The sequence below is a fragment of the Saccopteryx bilineata genome, chromosome 2 (assembly GCF_036850765.1).
Source record: "Saccopteryx bilineata isolate mSacBil1 chromosome 2, mSacBil1_pri_phased_curated, whole genome shotgun sequence".
Taxonomy (NCBI): Eukaryota; Metazoa; Chordata; class Mammalia; order Chiroptera; family Emballonuridae; genus Saccopteryx; species Saccopteryx bilineata.
In genome coordinates this window covers 103155576-103173427 of record NC_089491.1, presented here as the reverse complement: position 1 = coordinate 103173427, position 17852 = coordinate 103155576, and the positions used below count along the sequence as shown (strand labels likewise).

The 17852-nt window shown below is 48.9% G+C and overlaps 1 protein-coding gene and 1 long non-coding RNA gene across 2 annotated transcripts; one reads left to right on the top strand and one right to left on the bottom strand.

Moving 5' to 3' along the window:
• Window positions 1–266: 266 nt before the first annotated feature.
• Window positions 267–7863, bottom strand: LOC136324535 (uncharacterized). Its single transcript, XR_010729110.1, has 3 exons — window positions 7730–7863; window positions 3456–3540; window positions 267–725 (listed from the first exon to the last, which is right to left on the bottom strand). It is a non-coding gene; the product is annotated as an uncharacterized lncRNA (long non-coding RNA).
• Window positions 7499–17045, top strand: NXNL2 (nucleoredoxin like 2). Its single transcript, XM_066257551.1, has 2 exons — window positions 7499–8101; window positions 16475–17045. Exons 1-2 carry the CDS (start codon window positions 7800–7802, stop codon window positions 16641–16643), a joined length of 471 nt encoding a protein of 156 aa, XP_066113648.1. The 5' UTR covers window positions 7499–7799; the 3' UTR covers window positions 16644–17045.
• Window positions 17046–17852: the final 807 nt, after the last annotated feature.

The window sequence follows — 17852 nt, the reverse complement described above, 5'->3', positions numbered from 1 at the left end:
TCTTATACCTACCGCCCACTTTTGTATCTCTGTTAGTAGTAACATTTTCTAACCGCCCACGGGTTCCACAGTAATGGTGATTTATAAAGTAGGGAAGTAACTTTTCTTTATAGAATTTATAAAGCAGAGTTACAGCAAGTTAAAGCATTTAATAATAATTACTTACCAAGTACTTTATGTCAGATTTTTGCTAAGTTTGGCAGAATAAATCTTTATAAAACAACTTAGTATTGTTAAATTTATCTTTTTATTTATACTTTGGTTGCTCTGCTACTGCCCACCATGAAAGCTGGAACGCCCACTAGTGGGTGGTAGGGACCAGGTTGACTACCACTGGTCTTAGGAATGATGCCTGATGGAGAACCCTCAGGCTTCAGCAGTCAAATGATGTTGACAGCTTCATCAGAAACGAAACATGCCTGACCAAGTGATAGTGTTGACCTGGAATGCTGATGTTTCAGGTTCAAAACCTGATGTCACCAGCTTGAGCACTGGATCATTGACAGGATCCCATGGTCACTGGCTTGAGCCCAAAGGTCGCTCGCTGGCTTGAGCCCAAGGTAACTGCTTTGAGCAAGGGGTCACTGGCTTGGCTGGAGCCCCCTCACCCCCAGTCAAAGCACGAATGAGAAAGCAATCAATGATCAACTAAGGTGCCGCAGCTATGAGTTGATGCTTCTCATCTTCTCTCCCTTTCTACTTCCTGTCTGAGTCTCTCCCTTTCTCTGAAAAATAAACAAACAAAAAAACCAGTGAAACTCAAGTCTCTTGATTACCTTCATTTTGATCCTGAAAGGATATACCCAGTTTTAAAGCAAAACATAGAAAACTTAGAGGATAGGGAAATTCATGTACCAAAGTGATTTTCACTTGTAGACTGCTGTTTCATTCTTTCACACATTAACTTTGGAAGGTGGATTGATACCATTTTATAACTGGAAGAGGGGATTTAAAGAAACAGATACTTTAGGAACAAAGTAACAGTATTTTGTCACAGTTCATTTGTCATATACGTGTGGAGATTCTCTGAACCTTAGCTGTGTGTTTGACAGAATTCACGTTGGTTACAAGAGGCTAGAACTCGGTCTACAAACCATCTGAATTTATGACAGAAGTGTGTCTGCGATCGCCTAATGTCAACATGTTAGTTTACTTTCTAGACAGTTTATGTCTGTGTGATTATGGGACTATAATGCATAGGTAGGGAAAGAAGTTTTCACAATCTGAGAGGGTTTGAATTGGTTAACTAGCAACTTACGTTTTATATTAAATTTCCTGTTACCTTGAAAAATCTATAATAACATTAAAGAGGGGTTGGTAAAATAAATTGAACATCATTTCCTAATAAGTGCTAAGCAAGACACAGTATGTCAAAATTAACGGACAGCTAAACAGTGCTTAGAAGGAAATTCATAGCTAAGTATATTAGGATCTCAAATTAATAGTCTTAAGCTTCCACTTTGAAAGCTAGGGAAAAAATCAATAGATCCAAAGCTACAGGAGGAAAAGGTAAAGGCGAATATGGAAATCAGTGAAATAGAAAACAAAACAAAGAAAAATCAATGAGACCAATAGTTGGCTTTTTGAAAAGATCAACATGTTTGGCAAACCTTTAATTACACTGACCAAGAAATAAATATGTCATGAACAACAGAGGGGAGATGACTACCAACCCTATAGATATTAAGGCAATTGTAAAGAAGTACTGTGAATAACTTTATGCCAACACATGGAACAACTCAAGTGAAATGGGTCTTAGACAAATTAGCAAAACTTAAGTGAAGAAGAAATAGAAAATTTCAATAGATCTACAACAAAGAAATGGATTCAAAATAGACTCTTCTCATGAAATAAAGCCCAGGGCCAGAGAGCTTCACTGGCGACCAGACAGTTACAGCAGACATGATACCAACCTTTCAAAGACTGAAAATAGAAGTGAAGTGGGAATACTTACCAGCTATATGCTGTGAGTTCTCTACTACCCTGACGCCAAAGCCAGACAAGAACATCACAAGGGTACTACAGATCAATATCCTTTGAATATAGATACAAAAAACCAAAACCCAAAACCTTTTAAATCCAGTGGCAAAATGAATTCAGCAAGATTGCAAAATAGAAGATCTATATATAAAAATCAATTGTATTTCTATATAGACAATAACCATAGCAAGGAACTATCTGAGATGGAACTCATTCCATCCACAATAGCATCAAGAAGGTTGAAATATTTAAAAATAAATTTAATAAAATTATGAGATTTTTACCCTGAAATCTATAAATTAAAGGAGATCTAAATAAAGTGAGAGACATTCCATGTCATGAGCCAGAAGGCTCATAATGTGGCTATCCCTTTAAGAATCCCAGCCGGGCCTGACCAGGTGGTGGCACAGTGGATAGAGCGTCGAGAACTGGGATGCGTAGGACCCAGGTTCGAGACCCTGAGGTCGCCAGCGTGAGCGCGGGCTCATCTGATTTGAGCAAAGCTCACCAGCTTGGACCCAAGGATGCTGGCTTGAGCAAGGGGTCACTCAGTCTGCTGTAGCCCCACGGTCAAGGCACATAGGAGAAAGCAATCAATGAATAACTAAGGTGTGGCAATGTGCAATGAAAAACTAATGATGCTTCTCATTTCTCTTCGTTCCTGCCTGTCTATCCCTCTTTCTGACTCTGTCTCGTAAAAAAAAAAAATAATAATAATCCCAGCCGGCTTTGTTGGAGAAATGAACAAGTTGATCCTAAAATTCTTAACGAAAATGCAGAGGACTTGGAATAGCCAAAAGAATATTGAAAAAGAACAACAAATTTGGAGAACTAATACTTCCCAATTTCAAAACTTACTATGGATCAAAGTAATCAAGACAGCATCGTACCTGGTGTAAGTATATATTTTTCACTCTTTATTAATCCTTACATTCATGGTCAACTGGTTTTCTTCAGATATAAGTAATTCAATAGAAAAAAATAAGATCTCCCTTTCAACTAGTGAGGCTGGAAAAATTGGATAGTCACATGCAAAAAGTTAAATTTAGAACCTTCATCATAATGAATCATTGACCTAAATGTTAGAGTTAAAACTATAGAACTTAGAAGAAATCATAGGTGAGAGTATTTGTGACCTTGGCTTTGACAAAGATTTCTTATATGCAATTCCAAAACCACAATCCATAAAAGGTAAAAGTTGATAAATTAGGCTTCATCAAAATTAAAACCTTTGTTTAGCAAGCCATTGTTAAGAAAATGAGAGAAGCCACAGACTGGGAGGAAATATTTGCAAATCATACCGATAAAGGATTGGTACCCAGAATATATAAAGAACTCTTTCACATGACAGTCTTAAGTAAAAGTCTAACAGTTGATTAGACATTGCTCTGAAGAAGCTATACAAATGGTCAGTAAACACAAAAAGATGCTGCACATCCTTAGTCAATAGGGGAATGGATATTACAACTACTCACCAGCACGACTAATCCAAAACCAGGCCACGGTAGAGGTGAAGGGGTCGAGAAACTGCTGCAGCCCCTTTGGATAACAGTTGAGTTTCTTAAAAAAAAATAAGTATAAACTCACAAGATCCTAGGTTCCTAGGAATATACATACGAGAATTGAAAAAAGAAACATCTATAGAAAATTGTGTAAACTACAGTAATATTCATAGCAGGGTTGCTCATAATAGCCCCCAAATGGAAATAACTCAAATTTCCATCAACCAGTGAATGGACAAACACAACATGGTGTGTCCTCACAATGGAACACGACAGAGGAAAAGGAATGTACTGGTACAGGCTACCATGTGCATGGACCTCACAAACATGTGAAATGAAAGCAGCCAGGAGGAAAACACCACTGTCCTTACAGAGGGAGAACTAGAGAAGCAACGCAGTTGACTGTAGGCGGGCTGGTGCGAGGAGGAGAAAACCTGCCAGGAGACCCTAGGAGTCTCTTTGGGTGAGGGAAATGTTTAGATGTTTGAACAGCTCTAAATTTATTACATGAGTCGTTCACTTAAAATAGGCAATTTACCCCTTTGAGTAGTACAAATGATCATGTATGTCCTCGTGCCTCCTGACCAGAGTATGATTGATTCATTTTAAAAATGTGTAAGGCAACGTTAAAAAAAGGCAAATGTATGTTCTTCTTGCTTCCATAAATTGGTTATCTAACAAACATGATTTTAAGTTAATAAAACTGTAACTGGGACTAATTTCTTTTTTTGAAAAAAACCTCACTCCCGCAGGTCAAAGGGTTAATGATATCTGTGTAAACTATACCTTACTAAAAGCTGCTAGGAGACTCTTGCTGAGAGAGACCTGAACTCTAAAATGTAGGAAAGGAAGGAGGGAGAATTTGTGATTCTGACTCTGGGCTAGGATTGCGCTGTTTCAGTGTGTTGACAATCATCTGAATGAGCCAGACTGGGATCTCCCAAGCGGTGCGTGTCTCGGCGCTCTGTCAAATGCTCTTCAACAGAGTCATGGCTAAAACTGTAAAGGTTTCTCTTTTTAGGAAAATAACTGGTAGGAAGCAGAAATTCACCACCAGCAGACACTCTTGTTGAAAAGCTGAGTGGAAGGACGGGCAGGGAAATGAGAGATGCTCTCTGGACCCTCAATGCTGGGTGGCTCTGGGCCCAGGCTGCAGGCCGCTTCCGGAAACTGCTGGCTCGGGGCCTGCATTGCCGAGTGAACTTGGCAGGTTATCAGAAGCTAAAAGAATCACTTCAGCCCGTGGTCCCTTTTTATGCTGTGATTCTGCCTGCAGACCGCGGGAAGGAGCTCAGTCTATAAGAAGACATGGGACTCTGAAAGAGGCAGAGCTTGAAGGGGCAGCCAGGAGACCAACGAGGGAGTGTGAACAGCTAAACGGTTGAGCACTGAAACCCATGCCCTTTATCTTCACTCCCCCGGTTTGTTCCTTTAACTCTTAGGCTTCAGGCTAGGTTAGCTGGGGGTGGACAGTGTCTGCCATGCTTGGGGGCCTGGTGGCCAGTGCACGAGGACAAGTGGAGAGGTAGACCCTGGTCACCCAGGTTGAACTTAGCCCTTCCTGTCACTCTCAGCAGCCTCCTGCAGCAGGAAGGGCCCTGAGAAGTCCCTGGAAGACTGGTTGAGAACACCCTCTAGACAAGGAGCTAGGGAATGAGCCTAACTGTGTCATCTTCCCTTGGGCTTGTGTGAGGGGCTCTTGAGGGTGAAGTCCCATAATACACACAGAGCAGCCACAGGTGGAGGGTCACCTGGTGGAGTGGGGGCTGTCCACTTCATGGCCTCCACTGTGTCCCCAGGGCTCCCTGGATAAGAGGGAGGGGTACCTACATGGGCTACTTTCCTGGGAACAGACCCACCGCTCCCTCAGCATACAGCATTTATACAAATATTTGGAAATGTCTCCGTGGGTGAATAACACTAAAAGGAATGTTTTCTACTGTTGTAAAGTACCCATACCTCAATCCCGCCAGTTTATGTAGAGACACCAAGTCCAGATGAATTTTAAGGAGTTTTATTAAAGGAGGAGATTTATTAAATATGCCGGCCGCATATGACTAACATGGGGCATTCGCAGACCCAAATTGTGTGTGTGTCCTGGCACAGCCCTTGCGGCAGGTTATATACCTTTTTTCACACACACACACACACACACATTGGCAGGAAAAGGAGGAGGGGGATGGGACATAATTCATTAGCAAGCTTGCATTTGTCTATAGGATTCATAAAAACATTCCTATACATCCAAACTTTTACAAGGTGACACAATAGGAAAAATGTTATTCCACATATTAAAAGATATTCCTACATTTTCTAGTGTTCACTTGCCATTCCTTTGTTTAGAGATATATACATTAATTACACACTTTCAGGAGGGGAGGGGTAGTTTCCATGGCGCTAGGGGATAAATGCCTACAAATGACTCATCAAATAAGAGGTTTTTTCAATCTCTCCCTTCCTGCACCTGGCTAGCTAATTACCTGCTTCCTTACATGTGTGGGGGGAAGGACTGGAATCTAAATCTCCTTCCCCTCTCATTTACAATACAATGCTACCTGCCATCCTGACTTGGTGCAAATCACACAAGCATAAAAACCATATCTAGCCTGACCAGTCGGTGGCACAGTGGACAGAACGTCGGACTGGGATGCGGAGGACCCAGGTTCGAGACCCCGAGGTCGCCAGCTTGAATGCGGGCTCATCTGGTTTGAGCACGGCTCACCAGCTTGGACCCGTCTGCTGTTGCCCCACGGTCAAGGCACATATGAGAAAAACAATCAATGAACAACTAAGGTGTCACAACGAAAAACTAATGATTGATGCTTCTCATCTCTCTTCGTTCCTGTCTGTCCCTATCTATCCTTCTGACTCTCTGTCTCTGTAACCCTCCCCCCCCCAACAAAAAACCATATCTACAAAATCTGTGTGCACGCCTAGCCCAAATTAATAAAATGCTCTTTAAGCTTCCTAGTAGAAAGAAGCCTTCTACACAGTACGTTTCTGCAAGCCAGGAAACTTTCACATTTCTTTCCCCAAAATATTAATATTGTAGGTTTTTGGTATCTTACTACACTACTTTGCTCACTGTTGTGATAATGGGGGGGGGGGCAAACAGATCAGAATACAGTCTTGATATTTAGAATTTAGGGACATTCCATTCATCTTATTTCTGAGATTTCACAAAGTCACGGGCCTCCCCAGGCAAGATTTATACTGCTCCCACAGCCTCTCGGTTTTCAACTCCGATTTGCCTATAAATTCCTGCTCTTTTCAGATGACAGTGAATGGAGGCTGCGGGAGCATTCTTTATGGACCACCGTCAGTCCCAGCAGAATTCCCACTCAGCCCTGCTTCTGCCAAGTGCACTCACACCACCAACCCGGGAGGTTGTGCAGTGTCCGCGCCCGTCCGTCTCCAGTCGCGGGAAAGCGGAAGGGGACCGACGCGGCTCCCAAACGGGGCATTCGCCGCGGCTCCGCCCTCTTTCTGTCCCGGCCCTTCCCCATCCTGGAACAAGCCCAGGAATTTCCCTCATTTACCCAGAGCCTTTTTTTTTTTTTCTGTCTCCACTGGGAATACGGGCTCCGCCAGGCAGGTAGGCGGGACTCAGGGCGAGGTGCACACCGCCGGCCTCGGAGGGCAGGTATTTCTATGTTCGTCGTTTTGTTCATCTCGAAGTTTACGGCATTCATTTTGGATTTTAAAGTACGGCATTATAATATCTTTCTTGATCAGTGAGTTTGGTGGCACGCCCTTAAATTCTGCGCTCACGGGGAATGTCCCTCCCGCCTCGACAAGGAGCTGAGGCTGTTTGCCGCCACTGCCTTCCGCAGGGCGGGACACTGGAATTCGCTTCTCGGCCCTCCCCACCCCCGATTACTTGCAGAACTCTTGCGACCTCCACCCCCTTCCCGGGCCGGACGCAGGGCGCCCGGGAAACTCCGGGAAAGAGCAGGTACGTCTCCCCATCGCCCCGCCCCGGCTTCCTTCTCTCCCGGGGCTGCTGGACCCGGAAGGGAGAAGAGCACGTGGGGAAGCGCGCGGAGGCAGAGGGCGGGGCGGACGGTGCCGGGGCGAGTGCGGCGCTGTAGCCCTGAGGTTGCACCTGGGTCGCTAGTGTCTGTGACTGTCCCCGCCCCTCTGTCTAGGCCGAAGCTTCCGCCCCAGCCCCGGCACTGGGCGGTGCGAAAGGAGGCGGGACTCCGCCGTCGCCTTAGGTGATCGCGCACCTGCAAGTGACCATTTACCTGCGCTCACCGCCGCCCTCCTTCCTCCTTTGGTTCTGCAAGTGTCCTCTGTGGGTGCCCCGTGCAGGCCATGGTAGATGTGCTGGGCGGGCGGCTCCTGGTGACCTGCGGCGGGGCGTGGGTGGAGGCCGAGGCTGTGCTGCAGAACAAGGTGCTGGCGCTGTACTTCGCGGCGGCCGGCTGCTCGCCCAGCCGCGACTTTACGCCGCTGCTCTGCGACTTCTACCGGGAGCTGGTGGAGCAGGCGCGCCCGCCCGCGCCGTTGGCGGTGGTTTTCGTGTCCGTTGACGCCAGCGCTCAGGGAATGCAGGAATTCATGCATCAGCTGCCCGGCGCCTGGCTGGCGCTGCCCTTCCACGACCCCTACCGGCAGTGAGTGTGGCCGGGGCTGGATTTCGCGTGCGCGTACCCGCAGCCCCGCGCCTGTCCCTGAAATCGGGAGCTCTCCACCCTCTGGCTCCCACAGTGGGAGTTCCACCCCACCCGCCGCTCGGGTTGGGCGGCTCACGAGTACTTGGTAGTCTCTGCTCAGGGTCCCAGGGAGGCTATAGCAGCTGGCGAACTGGAGCGCTTGCTTCCCCGGGGTCTTGGAGAGTCCGGACCCTCTGGCTTGGAGAGTCTGCGTTTCTCCCGAGCTCCGGTGATGTTGCGGTGCTCGGTTCCCACTCTGGGGCGCCCGGGCGTCCCGCCCCGCCGCACAGGGAAGATTCCGAGGCTGAAGAGCAGGAAAGGGGACCCCGAAGGTCGCACTGGTCAGAACAGGAGACCGTGGAGTGGCTGATCAGGCCAGCAGTGCGGGGAGCTAGAGCTAGGTGCTGGGGACGCGCCGGGGCTCCGGGCAGGGGGAACCCTGTGCTGGCCACGCTGCAGTTTCATTTTTACTGCCGGAGGCTGGAATGTCCTAACCGTGAAAGCGGTTCTGGCACCCAGTGTAAGGGGAACCGGCTTCTGGACTCCTGCGTAGGCAAACGTCAGAGGTGACAAAAATCCTTGCTCTGAAGGATTTCATCCCGGTCTTCCTTTAGAAAAGACCTGACGGGGAAACCCTCAGCTTGTGGGATTTCAGAGCTAGAATGAATGAGCCAGAAATTGTAGTGTTCCTTTGGCCGCGGTAACTTCGCGGAGGGGAGAAAGGGAGGACTTGTGGAAAGAGGGAGGAGATGGAGGGAGATCTTGGGGGTGGATTGGCAGAGGGGGAATATGGCTTGGGCCTTAATGTCCAGCACCTTGGGGTCTCCTGTGGTGTAAGCGTTGAGACTTGGGTTTAAATCACAGTTCGCAAAGTGCGTTACTCCACCATCTCCTTAATAGAAGCAGAAGGAAATTTCTGTGCTTTTATTTACAGGGGCAGATGTCACATTTCTCTGAGGATTATTATTCAGTTGTGGTATTAACCCCCAAATGAATTGTCCTGAGAGGACGTTCCTTCTGGACAATTGAAAATGGAAGTTAACTTTAGAAGCCTCGTGGAAGTGTAGTTCTCCCCAACACCTGCCTTCTGGGGTGCTGAGTAAGAGGTGAGAGGGGCAAGCCTGCTCTAGGTCAGCAGATGGTACAAAGGGATGCATTGTATTACCACATTACCACGTCTGCTGCTGGTTGTAAAATGCCTTTTGATTTGCTTAGTATCAGGTTGTACACAGCTTTAGAAAGAACACGATTTTGAAGGGGACGTTAACCCAGCCAAGAGTTGCTGAGCGTACTGCTGAATCACAGGTGCCCCGGGGACTGCGCGCTGACGCGGGAACGAGCGACCCCTGGCTGTGTTCCAGCACTTTGTGTTTGCTGAGGCTCAGAGGCTGTCTCTGCTTCCTCCCTGAGGAGGGCCTGCGCTTGCCTGGAGGAGCGTACCCTGAGCACCCTCCTGTTTCCCTTTACCTGGTCAAGGCGGGTGAGGTCCCCTGCGGCAGCTCAGCAGCTCAGGCCCCAGGAAGCATCTGGCCTCCCTGATCTCTGGAGGGACCAGCCTCAGGTTTTTCTTTTGGGGAAGTTAGCGCCTTACCTCTACTGTTAGGTACAGTGGGAAAGAATTTATGGGATCAGAATTGATGAAGAATATTTATTTGAGGCTTGTTTGGGCTGCGGGAGGTCGTGTCTTAAGGATGACAACCGCCTTGGTAAAAGGTAAGGGAGAGGTTAGGTAGGGGAATGGTTGATGCAGGTTGCTGGCTTCTGGTTAGTCTTGCCCATCTGTCTGCCACACGTTCTCACTGTAGTTCCTTTGTACTGTTGGGAATGGAAGGTTCCTTTCAGCCTGAGGTTAGAACTTACAGAAACTATCCTGATTCCTGGGTATTAAGTTATTTTTACAACCTAATTGAAACTGGCTTGGGGGTAGGCCATTGTGATTTTGTAAGGTCAGTTATTTTCCTAATATTAACTGAAACTGGCAGCTGCTAGGGACAACTTTTAGCTCATGTCTAACACCTACCTCTTTTCAGACTGCACTTGGTTAACCCGGTCATTGCTGTTTGTTTGTTTGGAAATGGGGTCTTTTGTAGGGATTCTTGGGGCTGTGCCCTCAGTTCTGCTGATCCCAACCTGCATTCATGGAATCAGATAAGGAGCAAAATGAACTTAGCCACCACCAAGGAAAAACAAAGAATTCTAGAAGCTGCCTGACCGAGTGGTGGCGCAGTGGATAGAGCGTTGGACTGAGATGCGGAGGACCCAGGTTCGAGACCCCGAGATCACCAGCTTGCGTGCGGGCTCATCTGGTTTGAGCAGAGCTCACCAGCTTGGACCCAAGGTCGCTGGCTTGAGCAAGGGGTTACTCCGTCTGCTGAAGGCCTGCGGTCAAGGCACATATGAGAAAGCAATCAATGAACAACTAAGGTGTCGCAACGAAACCTGATGCTTCTCATCTCTCTTCGTTTCTGTCTGTCTGTCCCTATCTGTCCCTCTCTCTGACTTTCTCTCTGTCTCTGGAAAAAAAAATTCTGGAAGCATCCACGCAGCAGGGCGAAGTCCCTAATGTGTCCAGAACAGCTCACGCACTCTGCTTGGTGCCGTGGGAGGGTGGGGCTGGGGCAGCAATCTCCGGGTCCCTGGGTCCTGATAAGGCTGTCTTTCCTAGGGGTTGCCCATTGGGTTACTGCTGATAGCAAGTGTCAGAAGGAAGAGAGGAAACCACCACAAAGTCCCTCAGGGTCACTTTGGCCTGGCTGGAGCCAGGACCACTGCAAATGCCTCTGCAGGAAGAAAATGCCCAGGGTTGCTCACCTTATCTTCAGAGCTGCTCAGCTCCTGGCTTTGCAGTGTAGCCCCCACAAAGCCAGTGTGAGTGCCGCCCTCCGCCTGGACAGGGATATGTGTGTTGGCATCCTCCAGTCAGAGGCAGTGTGGGCCCGAGGAGAGGCTGACATTCCAGGCCCAAATGTGGGGACAGGCCATCCTGCCAGCTTTTTTCTCTTTGTTATGGGTCCTAGAGGGAAGTAACAACTGAATTTGCCAGCAGGCATTCCTGATGCATGTTGCTGTGCAGGTAAGACCTGCTCAGTGGTGATGGCACACGGGCTTTATGATTGTTTCTTGACAACACTCTTGTTCACTTGGGCTCTGGAACCTCAGCAGAGCCCAGTGTGGCCTAGAGTAGACCCCTCACCCCCTACTGCTCTGGTTTTCACAATTGCCCCAGGCCATGTGCCAGGTAGATGGAGCACCTTGACCTTTAGGTCAACAGGTCTGGATTAGTGGATGTGAGGTGATACAACTCCTTGCTTTGAAGGGTTGTTTTGTGTACCAGGATGCTCGAGTCTGCCTTCTTGACCTGGGTGTCCAGCTCCTCCTGGACTTACTGACTCAGCATGTCCCTGCCAGGCCCCATATCTGTTGAGTCTGTGGTTGTTGGGGGGATTTCCCAAAAGTATAAATTCAGGATTGATTCTGGAGAACGAACATAGCCTTATCCAAATTCATAATAACCTTAATGCATGCCTGGGCCCAGCAGCTGCTCTCCCCAGTGGTGGCCAGCTGGGTCAAATCCACCCCTCCCAGAACAGGGTCCCTTCTGATAGGGGTTAATAGCAAAACCATATGGTGGGTAGTCATGTAGGTCACCAGGAAGAACAATGCATTTCTAAACTTAAAAAATAACAACAAGCAGATATTACATTCTATATATTTACTAACCTCCCTCCTGGGACATGATGTTTGTCTTTAGGCAGCAGCATTCCAGCGTTCTGAGCCGCTGGCCCAGCGTAGCATGAGATTGCAGCGTCACAGAGAGCACAGCACTTCGCAGACGCCTCTGCTGCTGGGGCCACGCTGCCTCTCTCCAGTGTATTCCCTCACAGTGGCTCTCCAGTCCTTTCCTGTCTTCTCATTTCTATTTTCTTCATTTAGGTCCTGGACCGTTAGAATATTCTCACTGGTCCCCCTGGCCTCAGTTCCCAATTAATGCATTCTTAATCTCAACTTGCCTCATCTCTTCACAGACCGTCTGGTCCTGCAGTGGCCTACCCCAGCTCTGCAGTGGATCCCTGAGTCCCTGTTGCCTGCAGGGCTGTCCACATCTGGCCCTTCCCTCCAGCACTGACCGCACTGGTCTCCTCCCCCCACCCTATCTGCCTCTGGAGTTCCAGAACACTTGACACACTCTCCCACCTCTACAGGTTGAACACACACGTCCCCCCAACACTGGAGCCTCTTTGACAACCTCTCTTCCCCTGTGCCCCTGGGGACACAGGGAGCATTTCTCACCTGGGAGGCCTGTGCCCTGCAGAGCTCGAGCTGAACAGCATGCATCTAGAAGTGTGTGTTTGGGGTTCTCTGCAGCCCCTAAGGTCAGACTGGACACTGTCCAATGCTTGGTGTCTGCAGAGTGCTTGTTGGATGCACGGTTGGGGAAAGTAGAGATTTGCTCTATAGCAATCTGCTGGTGGTCAAGATGGAGAGAGACTGGAGCCAGAAGTTGCCGTGGTGACCTAGAAGTGGTGTGGCAGGGACAGTGAGGCACAGCATTCGGTCAAGGGAGCACACCAACATTGCAACAGTACCCAGCACTGAGGGCATGCTGTTACCATGACTCCCCTCTGCCCAGCAACAAGGTTCTCTCCTTTCCAAGGCACAACCTATTCTCTGGGGACACAGCTGAGCATCCAGAGGGGAGGAGGGTGTGGCTCCAAGGTTACAGTTGTCCCCAGACAGAGGCTGCCAGGGTGGGGATTTCAAGGCCCACACTGGTAACTGTCAAGATAAGCTGGAGCAACAAAATGCCTATTCCAAACCTCCTCCTTGTTCTCAAAGCCCAGCTTGCCTGGATACCCCTGACTGTGTCTGAGTGTGATTTAATGTTGCAACTCCGAAGCTTAAACAAAAGAAAGTTATTCATCAGCCTAACTGGAGCCCCCAGCAGCCAGGACCTGGTCTGAGCGAGGAGGGAGGGAACTGAGGAGGCGTTTTTCATTTATTGGCTCTGCCTTCCTCTGGCCATGTCGTGGCCACCGGGCAAGTTCATTCTCCTTGTGATAAGAGTGCCTTCGGTATTGTGGGCTGTATTCTCACACCTCCCCTTTCCCAGCACACAAGCATGTGCTCCACAGAGCCTCACTGGTTCTGAGTGTGCTGCTTGCCCGTTCCTATGCACCTGGCCCAGCTGGAATTGGGGCTGGAGTCTTCCCACCCAGGGAGAATTGCCAGTGTTTGCTGAGTACTTAACTGCACCAAGCTTTTTGCTAAGCTGTACAGGTTTCTTCTTCATAATGGCTCTGGGAGGTGGGTTCTGTTATTCTGCAATGCAGGCGAGGAATCTGGGGTGTAGTGAGGTTAACTAGCTTGCCCGAATCACATGGCTGGTTCATGCCAGAAAGTGGAGAGGTAGTGCTTTCCAAGGGAGTGCCATGGAGGCTGTGCAGCAGGCCACAGTTCCCCATGACCAGCTCTCAGGGCACTGTCCTCAGTTCCTGCCTGCCACTGCCTCTGAGCCCCTGGAGGGGCTGCACAAGGCCCTGGGAAGTCTGGCAAACTTGAGCAAGTGGGATCCCCTGTCAGGGGTGGGAGACCACATTTCCAACAGGTTCTTGGGTGCTGCTACTGCTGCTTAGGGACCCTACACTCTGGCGTTGTTGCTCTGGACATGCTGCCCAACGGGAGACCCTGGAGCCGCAATAGTAGCTGTGCTGGAAGCTCACAGGGAAGCAGATGCTGGGTCAGGCCTCAGGTGGGCTCAGGCTGCCGGTCCCTCTCCACCTTCCAAAGCCGCCCAGGCTTCCCTTCCTGAGAATGAGCTCCAGGCTTAGGGTGACAGCCCCAGCCAGACCACCACTTCCTTTCCTGGCAGGCTGGACATGGCATGCCTTGTCCCTAGTGCCCAGGGTCAGGTCTGACATAACCCAGTTGCCCCTGTGGCCAGATGAAGCTTAGATCAGGCTGCTGGCCATGTCCCTGAGCTTTTGTGCAAAGAACTATTTGGGTTGTCTCTTGCAGATTTTTGTTTTATGCCTTTGGGGAAAGCTGATTTCTTAGCCGTTTTGAAATTCAAGGGTTTTACAGGACACTGGGGAGGTCATCTCTGCCATGTCCTTCATTGGCCCCACCTCAGTTCCCAGACTCATACACAGCTGTCGGTGATGAGTCCATTTGTCCCCTTGGTCTGACGTTGGATGTGGTTTGGGTTTGTCAGTCCTGTGATGCATTTCCACAGGGCTGTCTCTATTGTGCATGATTGTTTTCATATAACAGTTTACATTTCTTTCCTCCTATTTCGTTTTCCTCATGGAAGAAGTGGACATGTGTGGACCGGCTTTCAGAAGCAACTGGCGTGGCGGCCGCATCAGTCTCCCTGAGCAGCGGGCCATCCAGTGTGGCCGTGTGTTCCTAGAGTGACCACGGCCCTCTGCCTGTGTCCCCGAGAGAGGATGGAGTGCACAGAGATAGCTCTGTCTGCCCTTCTCCCCGGCCCAGTCTTGGGAAAGCCTTGCTCCACTTTTAAGTCTTTCCTAAAAAGCTTGTTTGGTTTCACTGCTCACCCTATGTTGATTCATTTCCTGTTTCAGTGATTTCTGTTCTTTATTTTATTTCTGTTCTTAATGTCCTATTGCCTCTTTCCACCTTCTTGCTGTTCGCTCCATCACTGTTTTCCTAGCATCTTAATTAAATGCAGAACTCGTGCCTGACCAGGTGGTGGCATAGTGGATGGAGCATTGGCCTGGGACGCTGAGGACCCAGGTTTGAAACCCTGAGTTCACTGGCTTGAGCATGGGCTCATTTGACTTGAGCTTGAGCCCAAGGTCACTGGTTCAGCTGGAACTCCCTGGTCAAGACACATATGAGAAGCAATCAATGAACAACTAAAGTGTCACAATTATGAGTTGATGCCTCTCATCTCTCTCCCTTCCTGTCTGTCCCTCCCTCTCTCTCTCAAATAAATAAGTAAATAAATGCAGAACTCGTCTGTCTGGAGGCCTCCTAGCCTTGGATACAGGTGTTTGAGACCACAGCTTCCTAACTATAGAATCCTGCCCATGCCAGCTTGGGATCTGTCATAAACGCCATCTTGCTTGGTGTTCATTATTTTGTAGTCTGTACTGCTATTTACATTTATATGTAATATGCACTGCTGTTTACATATCATATGTAATATTGCTTATGGTCATTCGGTTTTTAAGCTCTTTCCAAAGAATTGCTTTTTAAAAAAAATCTGTTTTCAATTTTATTATTTTGTGGTCTGATTAAGTGGTCATTGTACCACCAGTTATTGGAAATTGAGTAAGAGCCCCTCTGTGACCAAGAGCATGGCCGGGTTGTCGCTGTCACACAGATGTTTGAAGGCAGGCATATTCTCCTTTCCCTGGGGGCCGGTGCCCTGCACGGTTTCCTGCTTGAAGGGAAAGTTGCCTTTGGCCTGGGTGCTGGGATACAGCGGGAAGACTGGGATGGAGATGTCAGGGGAGAATCGTAACAGCAGGGTCTCAAGTGCATTTTTCCTTCCACTCGGGTTCAAGGTCCTGAGGGTGACAGACAAGGGAAATCAGATTACTGTTGATGGGAGGCCCTTGCAAGCTGTGGCCATGGAAAGGGGATTTTCATCAGCTGTGCTGTCCTGAGGGCAGTAATCCCTGTGAAGGTTACAGGGAGATTTGCAAAACTAAGAAGGAGGATGCTCCTATCCCTAAATAAATACCAATAATTTGGTAAAAAGGCCTCTGTGGGGTTACACTGGATGGCAAGGTAGTCGAGAAATGTTTCATTCACAATGTTAATCAGCATGTCCTTGGGTGGGTGGGGCAGAAAGTTGAATAGCTTTTGCATTTATTTAGAAATCATGGCGTTCTAACTTTTACCATTCTAGTACCTGATATTCCCCAAGCTCTTGAGATGTAGTGAGGGATACAAATTTACTGGGTTTGGTTGTGGGTTTAGAATCACACTGCGTGAGATGATAGCCATGAGGCACGTGTGGCTTCTTAAATTTGTTAAAATGAACCAAAATGAAAGATTCAGTTTCTTAGTCAAAGCAGCCATGTTTAGAGGGCTCCTTTGTCCCCTGTCTCTGTGGCCACAACTTGGGTCGGCACAGGCACAGAGCAGTCCGACCACTGTGGGCTTTTGTCTGGGACAGTCCTGGCGTGGAGCTGGTGTCAGCAGGAAGGAAAGGGCACACAGACTGAAGCACAGGAGGAGGGCACCCTGGGCTGGGTTCTGGGGCTGTGCAGGGCTGGCCGGTGAGACCTTGGTTCCTTTAGAGGTGGGCACCAGCTCCCCAGCCCCGTGCTGACCCACAGCCTGCCCTCTTCTCTCCTGCAGCGAGCTGAGGACCAGGTACCACATTTCAGCCACACCCAGGCTTGTCATCCTGAAGCCCAGTGGGGAGGTCATCACCGACAAGGGGCGCAAGCAAATCCGGGAGCGGGGCCGGGCCTGCTTCCAAAACTGGGTGGAGGCCGCCGAAGTCTTTCAGAACTTCTCTGGGTGATGTGGGCGAGCTCCGGAGACCTGGACAGGTGTGCAGCACCCCGGCTGCAGCAGCAGGAAGCGGGGAGAGGAAGTGCAGGAGTTCATGTTGGAGCATGGAGTAGAAGCACCTGCTGTGGCAGCCACGCGGCTCCGGAAGCGTGACCCCCCTGTTCCTCCAGCCTGCTCACAGCTCCCTCTGTTAATTCTCAGCACAGCTCTCCAGTGGATGGAGTGCTGGAGCGTGACTATTGGCACTGAGCTGTTTGAAATCTATGTAAAACGTGTATTAATACAGGCTCTTTGGGTAAAGAAATATATTAACCGGTGCATTTTCTGGTGATCTACTTACTGTAAGGATATCCTTTCACAACTGCATTTGTTACTAGTTTGCAGAATCTGTGTGCTTTAATAAACAGGCCTGTTTCCACTGGAGCCTTCTGAGTTCCTTTATTCTCCTGGCAAACCGGGGACCCTTGCGGGGAGAGCGAAGCCCTCAGAAATACTATCCTCAAACACTGTGTTCTGTTTTTCCAAGGAGGTGGTTTTCTTAATTATTTTTCTTTTTGAAAGAGAGAGAGACAGGAAGGGAGAGAGAGGGTGAGAAGCATCAACACATAGTTGCTTCCTTTTTTAAAAAAAATATTTATATATTTATTTTTGTTCTTTTTCAAATGAAAGGAGGGGAGATAGACAGACTCCTGCATGCACCCGATAGGGATCCACCTGGCAACTCCCATCTAGGGCCGATGCTCTGCCCATCTGGGGCCATGCTCGCAACCAAACTGTTTTTAGTGCCTGAAGCAGAGGCTCCATGGAGCCATTCTTGGTGCTCGAGCTGATGCGCTGGAACCAATCAAGCCATGGCTGGGGTGGGGGAGGGGAGAGAGAGAGAGAGAGAGAGAGAGAGAGAGAGGAAGAAAGAAGAGGAGGGGATGGGGTGGAGAAGCAGATGGTCGCTTCTCCTGTGTGCCCTGACCGGGTATTGAATCTGGGGCATCCATACACCGGCTGATGCTCTACCACTGAGCCAGCATGCCAGGGCCTATAGTTGCTTTCACTTTAGTTGTGCATTGATTGCTTCTTGTACATTCCTTGACCGGAGCCGAGCCCTAGCTCATGCCAGTCGGTGACCTTGGACTTTTCATGCCAGCAACCTTTGGGCTTAAGCTGGTGAGCTATGGGAATTTACCCTCTCAAACCAGTGACCCCATGCTGATGAGCCAATGCC